The sequence below is a fragment of the Danio aesculapii genome, chromosome 2, assembly GCF_903798145.1.
Source record: "Danio aesculapii chromosome 2, fDanAes4.1, whole genome shotgun sequence".
In the NCBI taxonomy this organism is placed as follows: Eukaryota; Metazoa; Chordata; class Actinopteri; order Cypriniformes; family Danionidae; genus Danio; species Danio aesculapii.
The window spans coordinates 52,182,892-52,200,656 of NC_079436.1; the positions used below are offsets into that span (position 1 = coordinate 52,182,892).

At 44.5% G+C, this 17,765-nt stretch overlaps 1 protein-coding gene across 1 annotated transcript in view; it reads left to right on the forward strand.

Moving 5' to 3' along the window:
* LOC130237387 (interleukin-6 receptor subunit beta) overlaps positions 1–17,765 on the forward strand; it is a 51,757-nt gene that overhangs the window by 10,981 nt on the left and 23,011 nt on the right. Inside the window, exons 5-7 of the mRNA XM_056468323.1 lie at positions 951–1,099; positions 3,247–3,406; positions 12,731–12,813. Coding sequence (XP_056324298.1) covers positions 951–1,099; positions 3,247–3,406; positions 12,731–12,813 — 392 coding nt within the window. The remainder of the gene's footprint in view (positions 1–950; positions 1,100–3,246; positions 3,407–12,730; positions 12,814–17,765) is intronic.

Genomic DNA, 17,765 nt, shown 5'->3' on the forward strand with positions numbered 1-17,765 from the left:
CACCACCATCACTAGCCTGAACCATTTATACAAGGCAGGATGGATCCATGCTTCATGTTGTTGACGCCAAATTTTGACCCGACCATCCGAATGTGGCAGCAGAAATCGAGACTCATCAGACCAGGCAACGTTTTTCCAATCTTCTATTGTCCAATTTTGGTGAGCCTGTGTGAATTGTAGCCTCAGTTTCCTGTTCTTAGCTGACAGGAGTGGCACCCGGTGTGGTCTTCTGCTGCTGTAGCCCATCCGCCTCAAGGTTGGATGTGTTGTGTGTTCAGAGATGCTCTTCTGCAGACCTCGGTTGTTATTTGAGTTACTGATGCCTTTCTATCAGCTGGACCTCTGGCCATTCTCCTCTGACATGTGGCATCAACAAAGCATTTGCGCACACAGAACTGCCTCTCACTAGATATTTTCTCTTTTTCAGACCATTCTCTGTAAACCCTAGAGATGGTTGTACATGAAAATCCCAGTAGTAGAAGTTGTACCTAATAAAGTGCCTGGTGAGTGTATGTTCAAATAGAAATCAGTTTCTTTACAATGATAATAAAAATTAACATTATTACTGATTTTACTGTTGTTTGACAAAATAAACAGCCTTACCAATGTTAAACTTTTAAATGTTATCATGCATACTCTTTAAAAAAAGTACACAGGGCCATTTATTCAGCCTTTTTAACATATGACAAGTCAGACAAGAAACAAAGACTAAAGAGAATAAAAACACACCTGCACACTCCTTTCATGTGTTGTCTCTGGTGACGCACATATCTCAAAAAATATGTTATGCAAATGACTCTTTATCTATTATAATGCAATCAGCCCATATTTGTCATGCTTTTTGCACCTGTGTTCAGTGTCAAATGCTTTTCGTACAGTATGAGAGTAAAAAAACAAAACAAAGCGCCTGTTCTTTTGTGTTCGTATCAAGTTTTCTGTTTCTCCTGCAGTTCAGCTTCGACCTCCGCAGATCACACATCTCAGGCCTTCAGCGAATCGCTCCGAGTGTTTGGAGGTGGTCTGGCGAATTACTGAGAGCTTTCCTAAGAAAGAGAGGGTCTTCATACGACTTCAGATGGAGTACACAACACATGGACAGGTTTATATATGTTTATGTTTGGTGTGTGGGGAAGACATATGATAAGACATTGTTTTGGTCTACATGGTCTTCATCGGGTCAAACAAGTAATCCCAAAATTTTACTATTAGCATTTTCAGCACATCTCAACCAATAAAGTGAGAAAACAATATATATACACTACCTGACAAAAGTCTTGTCGCCTATCCAAGTTTTAGGAACAACAAATCATAACTTGACCTCTAATTGATCACTTAGTATCAGAAGTGGCTTAAATGAAAGGCAAAGGCCTCTAGATTACGCTTCTTTATATTTCAAATTATTTAATTTGGACAGTAAGGTCTGACTTTGCATAGGCTTAAGAATATAAAGTCATGCTGCAGTGGAAAAAGAGTTAATATTGTGTTTGTCTCCCATGAGCTTGGAGGACTGCATCCATACATCTCTGCAATGACTCAAGTCACTCATTAATAAAGTCATCTGGAATGGCAAAGAGAGCGTTCTTGCAGGACTCCCAGAGCTCATCAAGATTCTTTGGGTTCATCTTCAATGTCTCCTCCTTCATCATACCCCAGACATGCTCAATAATGTTCATGTCTGGTGACTGGGCTGGCCAGTCCTGGAGCACCTTGATCATCTTTACTTTCAGGGACTTTGATATGGAGGCTGAAGTATGAGGAGCGCTATCCTGCTGAAGAATTTGCCCTCTCCTGTGGTTTGTAATGTAATGGGCAGCATAAATGTCTTGATACCATTGTTGATGAGGCTGTTGAAGCTGTTGATGTTGCCATCCACTCTGCAGATCTCTCGCATACCCCCATACCAGGGGCGTTGCAGGACTTAAAGCTCTACTGGGGCACAGCTCCTCCTCCAAAAAATAAATAAATAGTTTTATTGTTATTATACAATTATTTTTCTAAATTAATAACAGTAATTAATCCTAAATGTAATTGGGAAACAATCTAAAGACACAACTGGAGTGATGCTTAGATAATTTAAGAAATCTTTTGCATAAATATTAATTTTATTACAATGAAACTCTATAGACAACTCTATAGAATAAAAAAAGGATGTTAGAGGATGAGAATGATCAGTGGTGTGTTATCTTAGACCTGACTCATGGCCGATAATTAGGTTTATTAAGTTTTACCTCCCCAACTCATCATCCCTCCTTTTTGCTTCATGCAAAATATCACCATCATATTATTTAAATGTACTTTTGTCGACTATCTGCGTGCCGACAACCTCCATATAAAAGACTGTTACGCCGGCTATTTTTTCAGCGTGCATGTTCACTACCAAGACTTACACCAGTAGCAGAGCAGCGCGTCAGCGTCAAGCAGAAGCAGGGCGTGAGGCGCGCAGGTAGGTTTTTATTTAGGCACATGCTCAGTTCACTTTTTGATTAAACTGCGTTGCTTTCATCAGCGTTGGTTGGGTTGCACATAGAGAATAACGTCTTTATTTTGGGATTACCACTCTTAATAAATACACTTGCATATAAAGTAAATAGTATCTCAAAGCATTTACTGGGGCACAACGTTTTTACTGGGGCACGTGCCCCAGTAAATGGGGTCTAGCAATGCCCCTTCCCCGTACTGAATGTAACCAGTGCTTAATTTTTTTTTGGAATTGCGAGGTCCCAGAACAGATTGTATAGAGGTGTCACGCACAAAATTTAAGAGGGGTGGGGGGGATTGGGGAGGTAGGGTTGGCAAGGCGGAGGGGTGTCGCGACTCACGGATGAAAGTGAAGAGGGTTGGGGAGTCGCAGAATAAAGTGAAAGTGAACAGCGGACGGGCCCTGAATGTAACCCCAAACCATGACTTTTCCTTCACCAAACTTCACTGATTTCTGTAAGAATCTTGGGTCCATGTGGGTTCAGTTAATCTTCTGCAGTATTTGTGATGATTGGGATGCAGTTCACCAGATGATTCTTCTAGAAAATCTACCTTCTGCCACTTTTCCAAATGATCAACTAGAAGTCAAGTTATTATTTGTTGCTCTTACAACTGAGATGGACGACATGACTTTTGTCAGGTAGTGTATTGAACACTAAAGAAGATATTTTAAAGAAAGCTGAAAACCTAAGGTGAATAAATAGTGAGTGAATTTTCATTTTTGGGTGGACTATCCCTTTAATAATGCTCTCCTTTATGATTCTGCAGACTCAATCACAGATTGTACAAGCGTTTCCCCAGGAGGCACTTCAGCTCTGTAATTTACACCCAGGGTCGAAGTATACCGTGCAACTGAGAGTGCAGGACAGGCGAGCGCAGGACCACTGGAGCTCATGGACTTCTGTAGAGACCACCACAGCGGAGAGAGGTGAGATGGCAAAAAAGAGTCTCTATGTGCTTTTAAAGGGGACTTATGATGCAAAAATCACCTTTATAAGGGGTTTAAACACTGTTGTGCAGCAACACTCTGTGAATATAGCCAGCCTCTTATGGTAAACATTTGTTAATTGTATTTCTTTATCATCACACTTGATAAAAACAGTCTGCAGAAACACTATGATTGACATTCTACCTTTGTACCTGTCATCAGAGGAGGAAAGCCCCGTCCATTATTGACCATCTCTCCCTCATTGGCATAGGACATTTGTCCTATTTTTGAATCTGCCACTATGCTGACACACAGGCATTTGTAACTACGCCCTCTTTTGAAAAGGGCACAATCTCATTTCAATTTAAAGTGACAGTCAACAAATCGGCACAAGTTGGATAAAATCTTAAAAAGAGCAGTTTTAATTATTTATAAAAAAATGTTGAGCGAAAACCTCACACACACAATAAAGGGACATCAGAGACTTATTTTACATCTTGTAAAAAGGGGCATAATAGGTTACCTTTAAAACTCCTTGATTCCTGGTTTTACTATTGCTTTTACTGATTAATCTGGTAGTCTAGTTTTCTTTTTACCTTTCATTTTCCTATTATCTACTGTCTTTTAGTTCTCCCATGTATAGGTACAGCACCTTGGTTGTTTATAAAGGGATAGTTCATCCCCAAAAAATGAAAATTTGCTCAATATTTACGCATCATTCAAAAAAATGTATTAATTATTTAAAATAAATTGAAAATTATGTCATTATTTACTCACCTCTTTACTTCTTCTTTCTTCTGTTGAACACAAAGAAGGTGTCAGGATTCTGCCACTTCAGTCTTGCCAATTTTTGTTTTGGTGGCAGAGTCCAGACACTAGTCCTGTCTTGTCTAGTATGTTGTGCTCGGCTCGGGTTTTCTTAGGTCAAGCACTCATATTTTCTTTGATTGTCTGTCTTTATCTTTGTATGAGCGCCGTCTTGGACATGCTCGGGATACGTGCTCTCGTCCTGGTGTTTGTGTTTGTTCTGTCTGCACATGCAGTTTCATTCTCAGCGTCTCAGTCTAGTTGGTTTCGGTTTTGCTTGGCGCTGGGATCGGAACATGCACGTTGCATGTGTGAGTGCACGGTGAGTGTTTTCATTTATCATGTGCTCGTGTCTTACGTTCAGTCTTCAATTGGTGTTATGTAAAGCATGTGGCTCGGTGTTTACAATGTGACTACGTGCATTAGTGTTGTGTTTTATGTGAACAAATGGATAATGGGTTCTCTCGTTAGTTGTGTCTCCTTGTCCCGTTTTTACGTGAGCACATGGCTTGTGTTGTCTGCTACGTTCAAACTGCAGGCAAGTGTGGCCAAAATCAGATTTTTTTTTGCCCACATGTGACTCAGATCTGTTTCTTTCATGACAATGTGAACACCCCAAACCGCACAATAGAGTCTGTCTGCAGATTTGCACTTGCACTTTCAGGCTTGCACTCTCGGACTTGCACTCTCAGGCAACCGTGCTTCTTCTGTAAGTGACGTCATTTACAATCGACACCTGTGCCCACTTGCATGAAAGCCCTTCAGTAATTTAACTTAAGAGTGTCCCTAAGGGGGAAAATACCTGAGGTAAGGGATTTCATTAAGATCGATGCAACAAACGTCTTATATGTCACCCTTACCTAAGTGCATTTTTTCTAAGCATTTCACTGTAGTTTCTGGCAACATATGGAGACGGGTGTCGCAGTTGCTATAGTTACGTAAACAGAACCACGAACCACGAATGCTTGCCCTAAAACAGCACTGCAGTACACATCATCTGTGCCGTTTTCCTTCCTTTCCTTTATTATTCCTTTATTTATTAAATATGATTTATCTACAGTCCTGTGTGCCTTTTATCTAAAACATTTTTATTTGCATGAGAATGCTTTAATTTTGAGTGTCATTTGTTCATTTGTTCATTGCTGATTAGGTCCCTTACTTGTTTAAGAGTAAATTGTTACTAAGGGGAAATACTTAATGGCAGTCTTAAATTCCTTAAGTTGATTTTTTTTTTTTTTGCACCCCAACTTGTACTAAGGGTACCCTTAACCTTCAAACTGGGGAATTTTTTTGGACTTTCATGCAAACGAGCCCTGCACTCTCCTGCCAGATCACTTGCATCAACATCTGCATTCTTATTTGCAACCGTCCTGGGACCTGCTAAATAAAGAATAGTCTCCCAAGTCGTTCAAGAATCATTGATGTAAGTCCTTGAAATGTTTAAAATAAAAACAAAAATTCTAATTTGCATTAGCCTGGTGTTTTTTTATAACTGTGGAAGATTACTTCCTGTGTCTATTTAGACTTGATAGTTCTTATAAATAAACAATAAGCTTTGCTGGTTTTAATGTTAATAGTAGCCTGCATTGGTAAATTTACATTAAGGCATTATAATCATATGAACAAATAAAGCGCTTTTCGTGGGGTGGAGGGATCTGTCATGGTATACAACTTAAGTACTTTGAATTATTTGACAACGTTGTCACTGGCAATGCAAACGAACTGGACACTTACTTTTGGTTTATTTGTGTTGATAGCAAGTGACGTGACAGGAGAGTGCAGGTGTCGATTGTAAATGACGTCACTTGCAGAGGAAGCATGGGTGCCCGAAAGTGCAAGCCTGAAAGTGCAAGTGCAAATCTGCAGCCAGACCCTGCTCAAACTGCATGGAATCTGATCTTTTCAATTCTGATTTGTGCCACTTTTATATGCGGTATTAAATCAGATACATTTCTGTTGTTTTGCAATCTGACCTCAGTGTGAAGTTATGTAGGAATTCATGTGACTTTTACAGAATTTTTCATCGACACGCGTCATTATTCTGTACTGGTTCATGCTGCAAACCTCCCCTTCTCCTTAGCGGCATAGAATAGCACACGGGGCAAATACTTTACCCCAAAAATTTAATTTAGGTTGTTCATTTTAAATATATTTTGAATGACAACAGATGCTCATCAACCAAATATTAACCATTATCCAGGATTTGTTTGCACTGGAAATCTGATATTGGCCACATTTATAACAACAATGTGAACAGCTATGCAAAAAAATCAGATCTGAGAAAAAAATTTGATTTGAGCACTAAGACTCACAGTGTGAACATAAGGTGCGTCCCAAATCGCATACTTATGCACTATTCTACGCAGATAGAATTACCCAGATAATGCACTTACTCAAACGGTAATATGAAGTGTGGCATGATGGACACTTCACACACTCAACGACCACAGGTTTGCTCACGTAGCGGAAGGGGCGGAGCTATCGAGCGCACATATTGGATAACTTTATTTATTTGGTTTGTGAAAGCAAAATTCTCCTACGAGAATGATTATAGTGCCTCCCGATGGTGAATGCAGTTATACTAATGGCAGGTATTATAGAGTAGTTTGGTCATTCATGTCACTAATTTGGCAAACGTCATTAGGGAAATGGTTTGAATTTCCTCTTAGTAAAAAAACATTAGAGTTCCATTTGGGATGACACTACATACATATACTATGCTGTTGAGTGTGTAAGTGCATAAGTACATAGTGCATAAGTGCACAGTGTATAGTGTGCATTTTTTATGCAGCTATAGACTTTGTGTCATGTGCTCTCTTGTTTATTGTCTAGTTCCAACCTCCTTGTTGACCCATTATTAGTTAATCCTGTTCACCTGTCTGTTAATTAATTTTTTCTCCTTTATAGTCTCCTCATGTCTACTGTCCTGTGCCAGTTCGTCATATGTCATATCCTGTCGATTCATGTCCTGTTTTGTCTAGCCCTGGTCTTTGTCAGCCCTGTCCAGTCAAGTTTCTTTGTTTGTTAATGTTTTCCCCCTCTGGTTGTTTTTGTTACTTTTTGCTTTTTTTTTACAATTCATAAACCCATCTAATTTGCAGCACTTAAGTCCTCGCTCCTTTCTCCACCCACTGACTGTGACAGAACGCTGAAAAAAGGGCATTGACTTTCATAGTATTTGTTCCCTCTCAGGGAACTCAACACTGCATCTCCATTAGTAGACACTATGGGATACAATCCCTCTGATACAACCTCCTAGAGCACAGGTGAAATCAATCCAATTTAACTGGCAGGATGTACCGTGTGTGTGTGTGACGTCAGACTGGGAGGTATAAAAGCAACACAGAAGTAAACAACTTTAACTTTTTCTTTCTTCACTCAGAGTCTTTTTGGCACAATGATAAGACATAAAACTGGCTTACACACATGCTCTCTTTTTGCATCACTATTAAAAATAATAGGCTATTAGAGAAATTTAACATTTAAATCGTGCGCTTCCCCGTTTCCTCATGTTATCACGGATCAGGACACTCACGATTTATGTGTGTGCGCAGTGCCTTTGTCCAGAAGCATGTAAAATCAGTCCCCGAGAGAGGGTCTTTGTGCTCATTTTAAAGTGCTGTGAAGCAGCTGGATTCTGTATTGTAAAGACTGGGCAACGAGCGTTTCCCGCGGCTCATTTTAGGCACATGATTACACAGGGATCGCTGCTCGATCTGAAGGTTAGTATGGAGACAAACTTGAGGGTTTCTTCTCCTCTTTGTCCTCCAGATCGGTGTCCTTTCAGCGCAAGTCGGAAGCCTGCTTTGCTCGCGCTGTGGGATTGAGGCTCTACCTCTGCTTCTGAGAGAGCAGGCAGCATAGAGCTGTATTATGACTGAAAAAAGTTCTCCCTTAATGTCATGAGCACAGATGAACTGGCTGAGGTTAACCCTTTGTTGTTTAAATTAATTCCCTATAAAACATATTATAATATATTTTGTGAAATATGTTATAAAATGTCATGTCATTTCATCCGCTTATCTGGAGCCAGGTCACGGGGGCAGCAGTCTTAGGAGAGAACTCCAGACTTCCCTCTCCCCAGACCCTTCCTCCAGCTCCTCCAGGGGGATCCCGAGGCATTCCCAGGCCAGCCGAGACATAGTCCCTCCAGCGTGTCCTGGGTCTTCCCCGAGACCTCCTCCCGGTGGCTGGAACACCTTCCTAGATAGGCATCCTGGAGGCATCTGAAACAGATGCCTGAGCCAACTCAGCTGACTTCTCTCAATGTGGAGGCCTCCCGGGTGACAGAGCTCCTCACCCTGTCTTTCACCCTGCGTAAGAAACTAATTTCAGCCACTTGTATCCGAGAACTTGTCCTTTCAGTCATGACCCAGAGCTCATGACCCTAGGTGAGAGTAATAATAATAATAATAATCATTATTATAAATTTAAGGGGTCTGCTTTTTAATGAGGACCTGCACAGGGAAGTATTAACCTGGATCAGGTCTTACGCAGCCTGTGTGATTAGCCATTTATTCATCTATGGTGTAGATTCACACGGTTGCAGAGTGATGCCTCATATCAAGGAAATTATCATCTGCATAAACCCTGCTTTGCCATCAAAGCCTGTGAAAACAATAACATCGACTCTGATTGGTAAAGCGTATGCAGGGACAGGTCAAGCAGTTAGTTGTTGGCATACAATGTCATTTCACAAGCATACCAAATAGACCTTCTGAAGGATGCCTATGGGAAGGTTGAGGCATGTTATCACTCGAGAACTACTTCAGGCTTTGGACCTGTCTCTCTGTGCCTTTAAAATGGATGGTCACAGAGAGAGACATTTGTGGCTAAATCAGTCCGGTTTCAAGAAAGAGGACAAATTCCTCTTCCTTGATGCCCCATTTCGCCTCCTGACTCTTTAGAGAATCTGTTGAGCTGGCGGAGGGGTGGTGGGGCTTCTACTGGAGCTTCCTTCCCTAAGAAACCGTTCTTCTGGGTCGGCCAGGCAGGACCAGCCCCAGCCGCAAGCCAGTTTATCCGCTCAGCATTGTGTTGGGCAGAAGAAAGCATTGCATCCATTCAGCCCCCCAAAAAAGTTGAAGTGGGAAGCAGCACCCTCAAGAGACAAAGACTGTCACATACTGTGGCCAAGAACCATTGTCGTGAAACGGCCATTGTCTCCGAATAATTTCTAGCATTAGGAATTTCTTCGGGCAGCCCCAAGGAGCAAAGGCCACCTCCTCGTCCCCCATAGGGGGTCCATCTGCCAACCCTCCCACCGCTGGTGCATCAGGGCGCAGAGACCCCTGGTGTTGTCCATCAACATTTTATCCCAAAAGTGATGGTGCTAGTGAACTCACCCCCAGTACGGAGGGTCCAAGAGCAGTTAACTCAGTGGCCTTCTGTCGTGAGTTGACTTTAGTGCCCAGAGTTAGCCACTTAGGGGAGCATAGAGGCCAGTCTTGAGGGACTGGTACCCCTGCATAATTTTCTGGCAGAGTGGGAGCGGCTGCCAAATGCTTTCCAGTAGGGTCCTGCTTAAAGAGGAGCTATAGAATGCAGTTTGGTTCACACCCCTCTTGTTTCAATAGTATGGTTTACATTTTTAGTGAAGTTTAAGCAAGTTCTAGTTATGGAACAGGAAGTAAATTCCCTTCTGAGGAAAGAAGTCATAGAACAGATCCTCCTGCAGACATGGAGTCAGGGTTTTTATATTATTACTTCATTGTTCCAAAGAAGGATGAAGGCTTATATCCTATATTAGATTAAGACAGCTAAATCGCTCAGAACAAACGCTGAAGTTCAAAAAAATGAGTATCAGGACCATTGTGTCACAAATACAGAGGGCTGGTTTGTCACATATCTATCCTTCAAAGACACAGGAAGTTCCTGAGTTTCGACTTTAGGGGCAATGCGTACAGGGTTCTCCCATTCGGTCTGGCATTCTCACCCCACACGTTCACCAAAGTAGTTAACGCACCATTGGTTTCGCTTCGGCTACAAAGGATTCGTATTCTTAATTTTCTTGGCAACTGGCTAATTTTTTTAATTTTTAGGTCGAAGGAGTTAGCAATTTAACATCGAGGTGTTGTTCTTGCTTACATAGAGAAGTTGGGGTTGTGGCTAATCCTAAAGAAAAGTGTTATTGTGCCAATCCCTGTTAAGGCAGAAGTTGGCAGACTCTTTTTATGTGTATTATAGGACTCCACAACAATACTCGCATGTCTGTTCCCCTACTCAAATTGAGTTATCCGGATGGCCGTAAAGAGTGTCAGGCTTTGCCTAGCTATCACTGTCAGGCTGTTTAGCAGCAGCCACCAACATAGTTGGGTCTGCTACACATGAGATCGTTACAGTGGTGGCTCAAATCCAGGGATTCCGCACGATCAAAGCCTTGTGGCATTATCTACAAGCTTTATCGATATAGTAACAGCCTTGTTTTCTGTCTCAAAGCCCTACATTGGGAGTAATCTCTCAGCGCATGGCACTGACCTCAGATGCCTCTCGTGAGGGTTGGGAAGTTACCCTGAGGTGCCTTCCCACTTCGGGGCAATGGAGAACCATCATCTCCACATGCATATCAGTTGCTGAGAGATGTTAGCAGTGTTTCAGGCTCTGAAACACTTGTTTCCCTCAAGTAAGAGGTCGCCATGTGTTAGTAAAAACGGACAACACATCGGTGGTCTTTTATATCAACCATCAGGGGAGCAGAATTCGCGCCTTCTGTGCAGGTTGGCAGAGCAGCCTTCTGTGGGCTCAGGAGAAGCTGTGTTCACTAAAGGCAGCTTACATCTCAGGCCCAGGAATGTAGGAGCAGACCTCCTGTTGAGGCAGGGGTTGGCGTCTGGGGCATAACGACTGCACTCAGAAGTAATGGCGGCCATTTGACAGAGATTCAGCAGAGCCGACGTTGATCTGTGCGCCTTTCAAAACATAAACAATGCCCATTGTGGTTTTTTACTGACACACTCCGCACCATTTAGGCTGGATGTCATGGTGCAGACACCATAGTCAATAGTCAGACACTCAATAGTCTCCTATGGGAGATTCTCGTTCAGAGAGTTCTTCTGTCCCAGGCGGGGGAGTGATGGCCTCTGAGGGGACCCACCTCATAGATCTTGTTTTTTTTTTTAACCGAGGGTGTTCAAACCATACTCAGCTCTAGAGCCCCTTCCACAAGGAGATATAAAGTAGAACTTTTTCACTTCGTGGTATACCGACCACCATCTGGGTCCAGTTTCACTGCCTGTGGAGTTGGTGCTGGAATTTTTTTCAGGAGCATTTTGAATATGGCGCTTAAAGTATATGTAGCAGTAATGTCCGCAAATGGTACTGATGGTCTTGGCAGAGACCTTCTGGTGGTCAGATTCCTCCGTGGATCCAGGAGGTTGAGGCCTAATTGCACCAGTAAGGTTCCTACTTAGGTTTGTTGATAGTGCTCAAGCAGCCCTCTTTTGAACCCCTTTGAGGATGTGTCAGAAAAGTTTCTAATGCTTAAATGGCATTTTTCTCTCAAAAGAATAGGAGATTTACAAGTACTGTCTGTAGCTCCCTCTTGTTTGGAATTTATCAATTGGCATGGTGAGAGCATTCCTGTACCCCAGAACAGGGTACTTCTTTAAGGTCGGCACTAGGTGGTGAAATATGTGCTTAAATCTGCTTTGCCCAGTGCAGGTGTTAGACGCATACATCATACGTCTGTATGGCGTTCAATGTAACAATCGTTCATTGTGTATGGCCCACCTAACATGGGGGCATCTGCATCTAAGCAGACACTGAGCCGGTGGATAGTTGAGGCTATCAGGACTTATGAAGCCCTCGACCGTCCTCTATCAGAGGCAATAAGGGCCTATTCTACCAGGGGTATGGCAGCTTCAAAAGCCTTCTTTATTCTGGCCAGTGTATGTCTGGCATCTGCAATGCAGCAGGGTGGTCTACCCTCCACACCTTCAAAAAGTTTTATCAATTTGATCTGGATCCTACTTCGAGATCCAGTATCTTTTCTTGAATTAGGAGAACTCATATCTGGCATATCAAACTAAGGCGTATTTGGGATAGCATTCCCATAGTGTCTCCTAATAGAAACGCAGCGTTGAGTAACGTCTCAGGTTACGCATGTAACCATGGTTCCCTGAAGGGAACAAGACACTGTGTCGCCTTGCCATACTTTTTCATGCCTGGTGCGCTTCGTTTGAGAGGTTTTAAGCTGATGCTGTTTACTTCCATGGTGCTTTTATACCTCCCGGTCTAACGTCACACACACAGTACGTCCCGCCAATGAAATTGGATTGAATTCACCTGTGCTTCAGGAGGTTATAACAGAGGTATTGTATCCCATAGTGTCTCCTAATAAAGACACAGCATCTCGTTCCCTTCAGGGAACCTATGGATGTCAATGGATGTTTTTTTAAAACATTCTTTACAGTATATATATATATTTTTTGGTGTGAACTATCCCTTTGAGTTGTATTAGTGTTGTTAATCATGGCTGTGTAACTGATTATGAGTTTCTGTATTGTTTTTTTTCCTCAGCTCCATCTGTGGCTCCTCGAATCTGGAGACAGATCCATCCTGCAGGAGAAGCTGGAAAGAGACGCCTCACTCTGCACTGGAAGGTTTGCTTTTCTTCTATACAAAACTGTTTTAATAGATGTGATTAAGAAAATTACCGCAAGACTGAGGCAGATATAATAAACCGAGAAAAACAGGAACGTCTTTACCACGTCAATACTATTGTTGTAGTTCTCAGTTATTGAACTTCAGCTTTAAATAAAGATGATTCATCTGAAGTTCCTTTAAATGAGAATTAAAACATGAGTGTTGGTGTGTGATAGAGATCATTTTGATGGCAGATTTACACAGTGTGATTTCTTTTAAAACTCAGATTACTGACTCCTGTTTCTCATCTCTAATTAAAGGGATAGTTCATGCAAAAATGTAAATTTACTTACCCTTGTAGTCAAAGTTAAGTTATATTATAATTCAAAAAGGAATCATTACTAATTACTTAATTAAATTGGTATTTATATTACTTTTCTAGTTGCTTTGTCTAAAAGAAATGTATTTACTTGATTCAGTACTACACTGTTAGACCTTACCAGGCTTTTTTACAGTGGAATACTGGAAACACTGTTGCCAGTTAGTCACTGTAATAGTTTGGTTAACAAAAGCAGAAACAAAAACAATAGCACACATATCAGTTCCCCAACGGGAGGGGAACTTCAATGCTATGCGGAAACTTCCCCTATGGGGGATTTCGTCAGAATTCAATCATCTGATATAAAGACGAGCCAATGAGTTGGCGGCATCAGCGTGCACAACTGGCGTCAACGACAATCAAGCTTGTCATAAAAGCACTGCACGTACTCAGCTGAGGCATCTTTTTCGCTTCAGAGACTGTCACGAAGCTAATGAGGATGTGAACCCTCTCCCTCCCTCTGGGGTGGTGTGCGCAGCATCGGATCTAAAAGCAGACATGATGGCCGTGCTTTCCCAGGCTGCTTCGGCTGTGGGTCTGGAGATGGTTTATCCCCCAGACCCGAAGCTGGACCGACTAGATGGGTGCTATGTGGAGGATATAATGAAGGCAAGACCTTCTAAGCCTTCCATTCCCTTCTTCCCGGAAGTGGGCCTGGAGATGGTTTATCCCCCAGTCCTGTGGCCAGACCGACTAGAGGGGTGTTATATGGAGGATGTAAAGAAGGCAAAACATTCTAAGCCTCCCATCCCCTTCTTCCTGAAAGTGCACAGTAAGCTCACATACTGCGTGCGCCTTCGCCCTCACCATGCACACTTTGGCCACCACCAGCGCTACCACCAAGTTGGCAGCATGTGCCCTGGGAAGGACGATGGCCACATTTGTGGTCCAGGAACGCCACCTCTGGCTAAACCTGGCTGATATGCGTGATGTTGACAAAGTTCACTTTCTTAACACACCCATATCCCAGGCTGGCCATTTCGGTAACATCGTTGGTGAATTCACCCTGGAATTCACGCTGGTGAAGGAGCAGTTGGAGGTGATGGGTGAGGTCATCTATCGGCAGGATCTTAAGACCGGTCTCTAAGTCAAGCCATCCACATCCACTGCTTCTCGCTGAGGGTGCTCGCCTGCGGAATCAAGATCTGCTCCGCCGCCCCCGCCTGTGCCTCTGGCCAAGCGGCTGCGCTGAGCAGCTTGTAAGCTTGCGGAGTGAGGGAGAACGGTCTCCTTTCTCTCATAGTCCCAGCCCTTCCTCCGGAGTCTAAGTGTGAGACGAGAGTAAATCTCTTGCCTCCGGATCTTCCGTGGGACCCCAGCGCTCTCCGGTTGAGCCCACCCACTCCGTGCTGCCCCACCGTTGGTACGGCAACGATCGTGCAACTGAAGCCACTTGCGAGGGCTCTGCCTTAGTGCGGGCCAGCCCATCGCAATGGCTCATTCGCGCGATCAGACTCGGCTATGCGATTCAATTTGCGAAACAGCCTCCCAAGTTCACAGGCGTGTATTTCTCCAGGGTTAGCCCTGTGTGTGCCCATGTCTTGTGAGAGGAGATTGCTGTCCTCCTGACTAAGGGTGCAGTCAAACCGGTCCCTCCAGCCCAGATGGAGAGTATGTTTTACAGCCCGTACTTCATCGTACCCAAAAGGAGCGGTGGGCTACTGCCAATCCTAGATCTGCGCATTTTGAATCGCTGGCTTCACAGGCTGCTGTTCAGAATGCTTATGCAGAAGCGCATCCTCCGATGCATTCGTCCTCGGGATTGGTCTGCAGCAGTAGACCTGAAGGATGCGTACTTTCATGTCTCCATACTTCCACGCCACCGTCAGTTTCTGCGGTTTGCGTTCGAAGGTCAAACCTGGCAGTAAAAGTCAAGTGATTACACACAGAGACAGGGTGCTTCGGCACTTCGACCTATTGGGGCTTCAGGTCAACTGAGAAAAGAGCAAGCTCGCCCCTGTGCAGAGCCACTCTTTTCTTGGGTTGTAGCTGGATTCGAACACCATGAAGGCACGCCTCCGCCCAGAGCACGCCGAGCTGATGCTGACCTGTCTGAGAGAGTTCGTCAGAAAAACTGCAGTCCCACTGATATTATTTCAGAGGCTCCAGGAGCATATGGCATCCGTAGCCGCTGTCTCCTGTTCGAGTGCTCCATATGAGACCTTTTCAGCATTGGCTTCATGATCAGGTCCCAAGACGCGCATGGCACGCGGGCGAGCACCGGTTGACTGTCACGCCGCTGTGCTGCCCCGCCCTCAACCTCTGGATGGACCCTGCATTTCTACAGGCCAACTGGCCTCTAGAACAAGTGTCCAGGCATGTTGTTGTTTCGACAGATGCTTCCAGTACACGCTGGGGGCTGTGGGTTGCGGGCATGCAACTGTGGGTTCGTGGAAGGAACCTGGTTGCATTGGCATTTTAACTGCCTGGAACTGTTGGCAGTGTATCTCACGCTGCGCCGTTTCTTACCGGTGCTAGAAGGGAAACACATGCTGATCAGGACAGACAGCGCGGCGATGATGGCATTTATCAACCACACAGGGGGTATCCACTTTCGCCGCATGTCTCAGTTCGCAGTCTGCTCCTCTGGAGTCATACGTGGCAAAATCGCAGCATTCCAGTCTTCCCTGCCGAGCTCAACCGTGCAGCTGATGCGCTCTCACGGCAGTTCTCACTGGGAAATGGAGACACCACCCCCGGCTGTGCAGATGTTATGGGTGCTCTCAAACGCACTGGCTACACAGCTGGCCCCGGGGTGTGCGTAATAAAATCAATTGGACCTGTATTTAAGATCTCTCCTCGTGATGGCCCCTGCCTGGCACATCCCCTAGAAGAAGCTTCTTCTCTAGGTCAGGCATCGTTTGGTGCCCGCACCCAGATCTATGGCATGTGGTCCATAGATGGAGCGCGGAGGACTTAGTTGACCTATCGATTAGGTGGTTAATGCCTACGCCCTGAAGTGGAGTCTATTCGCTGTGTGAGATATACTTCCCCCCCGAGAAGGACCCGGAACATACCTGATCAGTGACCTGATGCTATCCTCCTTCAGTTGGCTGGAGCTAAGGCTGTCCCCTCCGCACTGAGGGGTTGGCGTTATGATTATCCCCGGTCTGAGGACGGGGTGATGGCGGCATGCTAGGAAAGTATTGCCTCATCATCAAGCTCCCAGTGGCATGAGACATGGATATTAATTCTATCCTGTCCCCCTCTCATACCCATTTGAAGATCTCTCTTAGGAGAGGTCTGTTCGATCCACTTGACTCAGTATCTTTAAGATTTCTGTCCAGGTAGACAGCTCTGCTGGTCGCGTTGGCATTAGTCAAATGGGTGGGTATCTGGAGGCATTTTTAGTGAGCGAAATGTGCCAGCAGTTTGGGCCGGCCCACTCTCACGTTTTCCTGAGACCCCAGCCCACCTAGGTGCCCTAGGTTCCAACAGTGTTCGTTTTAAACTACTTAGTAAACCTGCAAGCACTGCCCGGAGGAGGCAGTATCTTATCTGTATCTACACAGAGGTTGGCCCACTGAACAGTGGATGCCATCTCCCTCGCAATCAGAGCCCGGGCGAGCTGTGTCCCCCTGGAGTCATCTTGGGCGTTAGCATGCAGCGCCTCTGTAACAGACATTGTAGAGCTGTGGGCTGGGTGACACCTAATACATTTGCGAATTTTTTTTAATCTTCGAGTGGAACCGATTTCCTCACATGTGCTGGTGAATGACACATGTGCTCATGAAACCCCGGTGAATGAGGAAATTTGGTTAGGTGTTGTAAAACTCTTGCTGCGCCTTTCGCTCTCTAACACAGAGATACGTGCACTTTTTCGCTTTGTCAGTTCCGCTTTGTCAGGCCCCCAGCATCTGACTCAGTGGAGGAGTTAGGTGTTGGCCCGTTACGTTGTTGGCATGCCCGCTAGTCAGCCCGCGTTCTGGGTGTAGGTGCCTGCTATGCGTGATCCCCACTGGCAATTCCATATGCTCACTCACCCACAATGTAGTTCCCCCTCTAGGCGGGCTCGTGTCTTCCCTACCCGCTAACCATCTTCTCATATGAGTACTCCCCCTTCTCAGGGCTAGTCCATATGCTATTTGCCACCAGGTCTCCCCATTCGGGCAGCAGGTGTCCTCAGCAGCATCCTTCCTATTGGGACTGCACACTTTCCCAACGTACTGTTGTATTTAAAATTCCTAGAACTTAACTAGGTGTATTTTTACGACTCCCCGAAAAATATATCTAAACCAGGACATGTAAATAAGGTAAGTAAGGGCCAGGGGACACGTTGAAAGGCTATGCCTCTGGTGTTGCAGGTGCACTCATGCTGCAGCTTGGCGTGCTCCTCACCAGAGACGTAGTAATGTTCTTTCGTTGTGGCATTTTCCATAGATTTCCCCATAGTAGAAGTTTCCACACAGCATTGAAGTTCCCCTCCCGATGGGGAACGCTACGGTTTCTAAAGTAACCCTCATTCCTTGAGGGGGGAACAGAAATGCTATGTTCCTTTGCCACAACAATTGTCCCTTAGCTGGCAGCCATAAAAGGCTCTTCAGCCAAAAAAAGATGCCTCAGCTGGGCACGTGCAGCACTTTTATGACA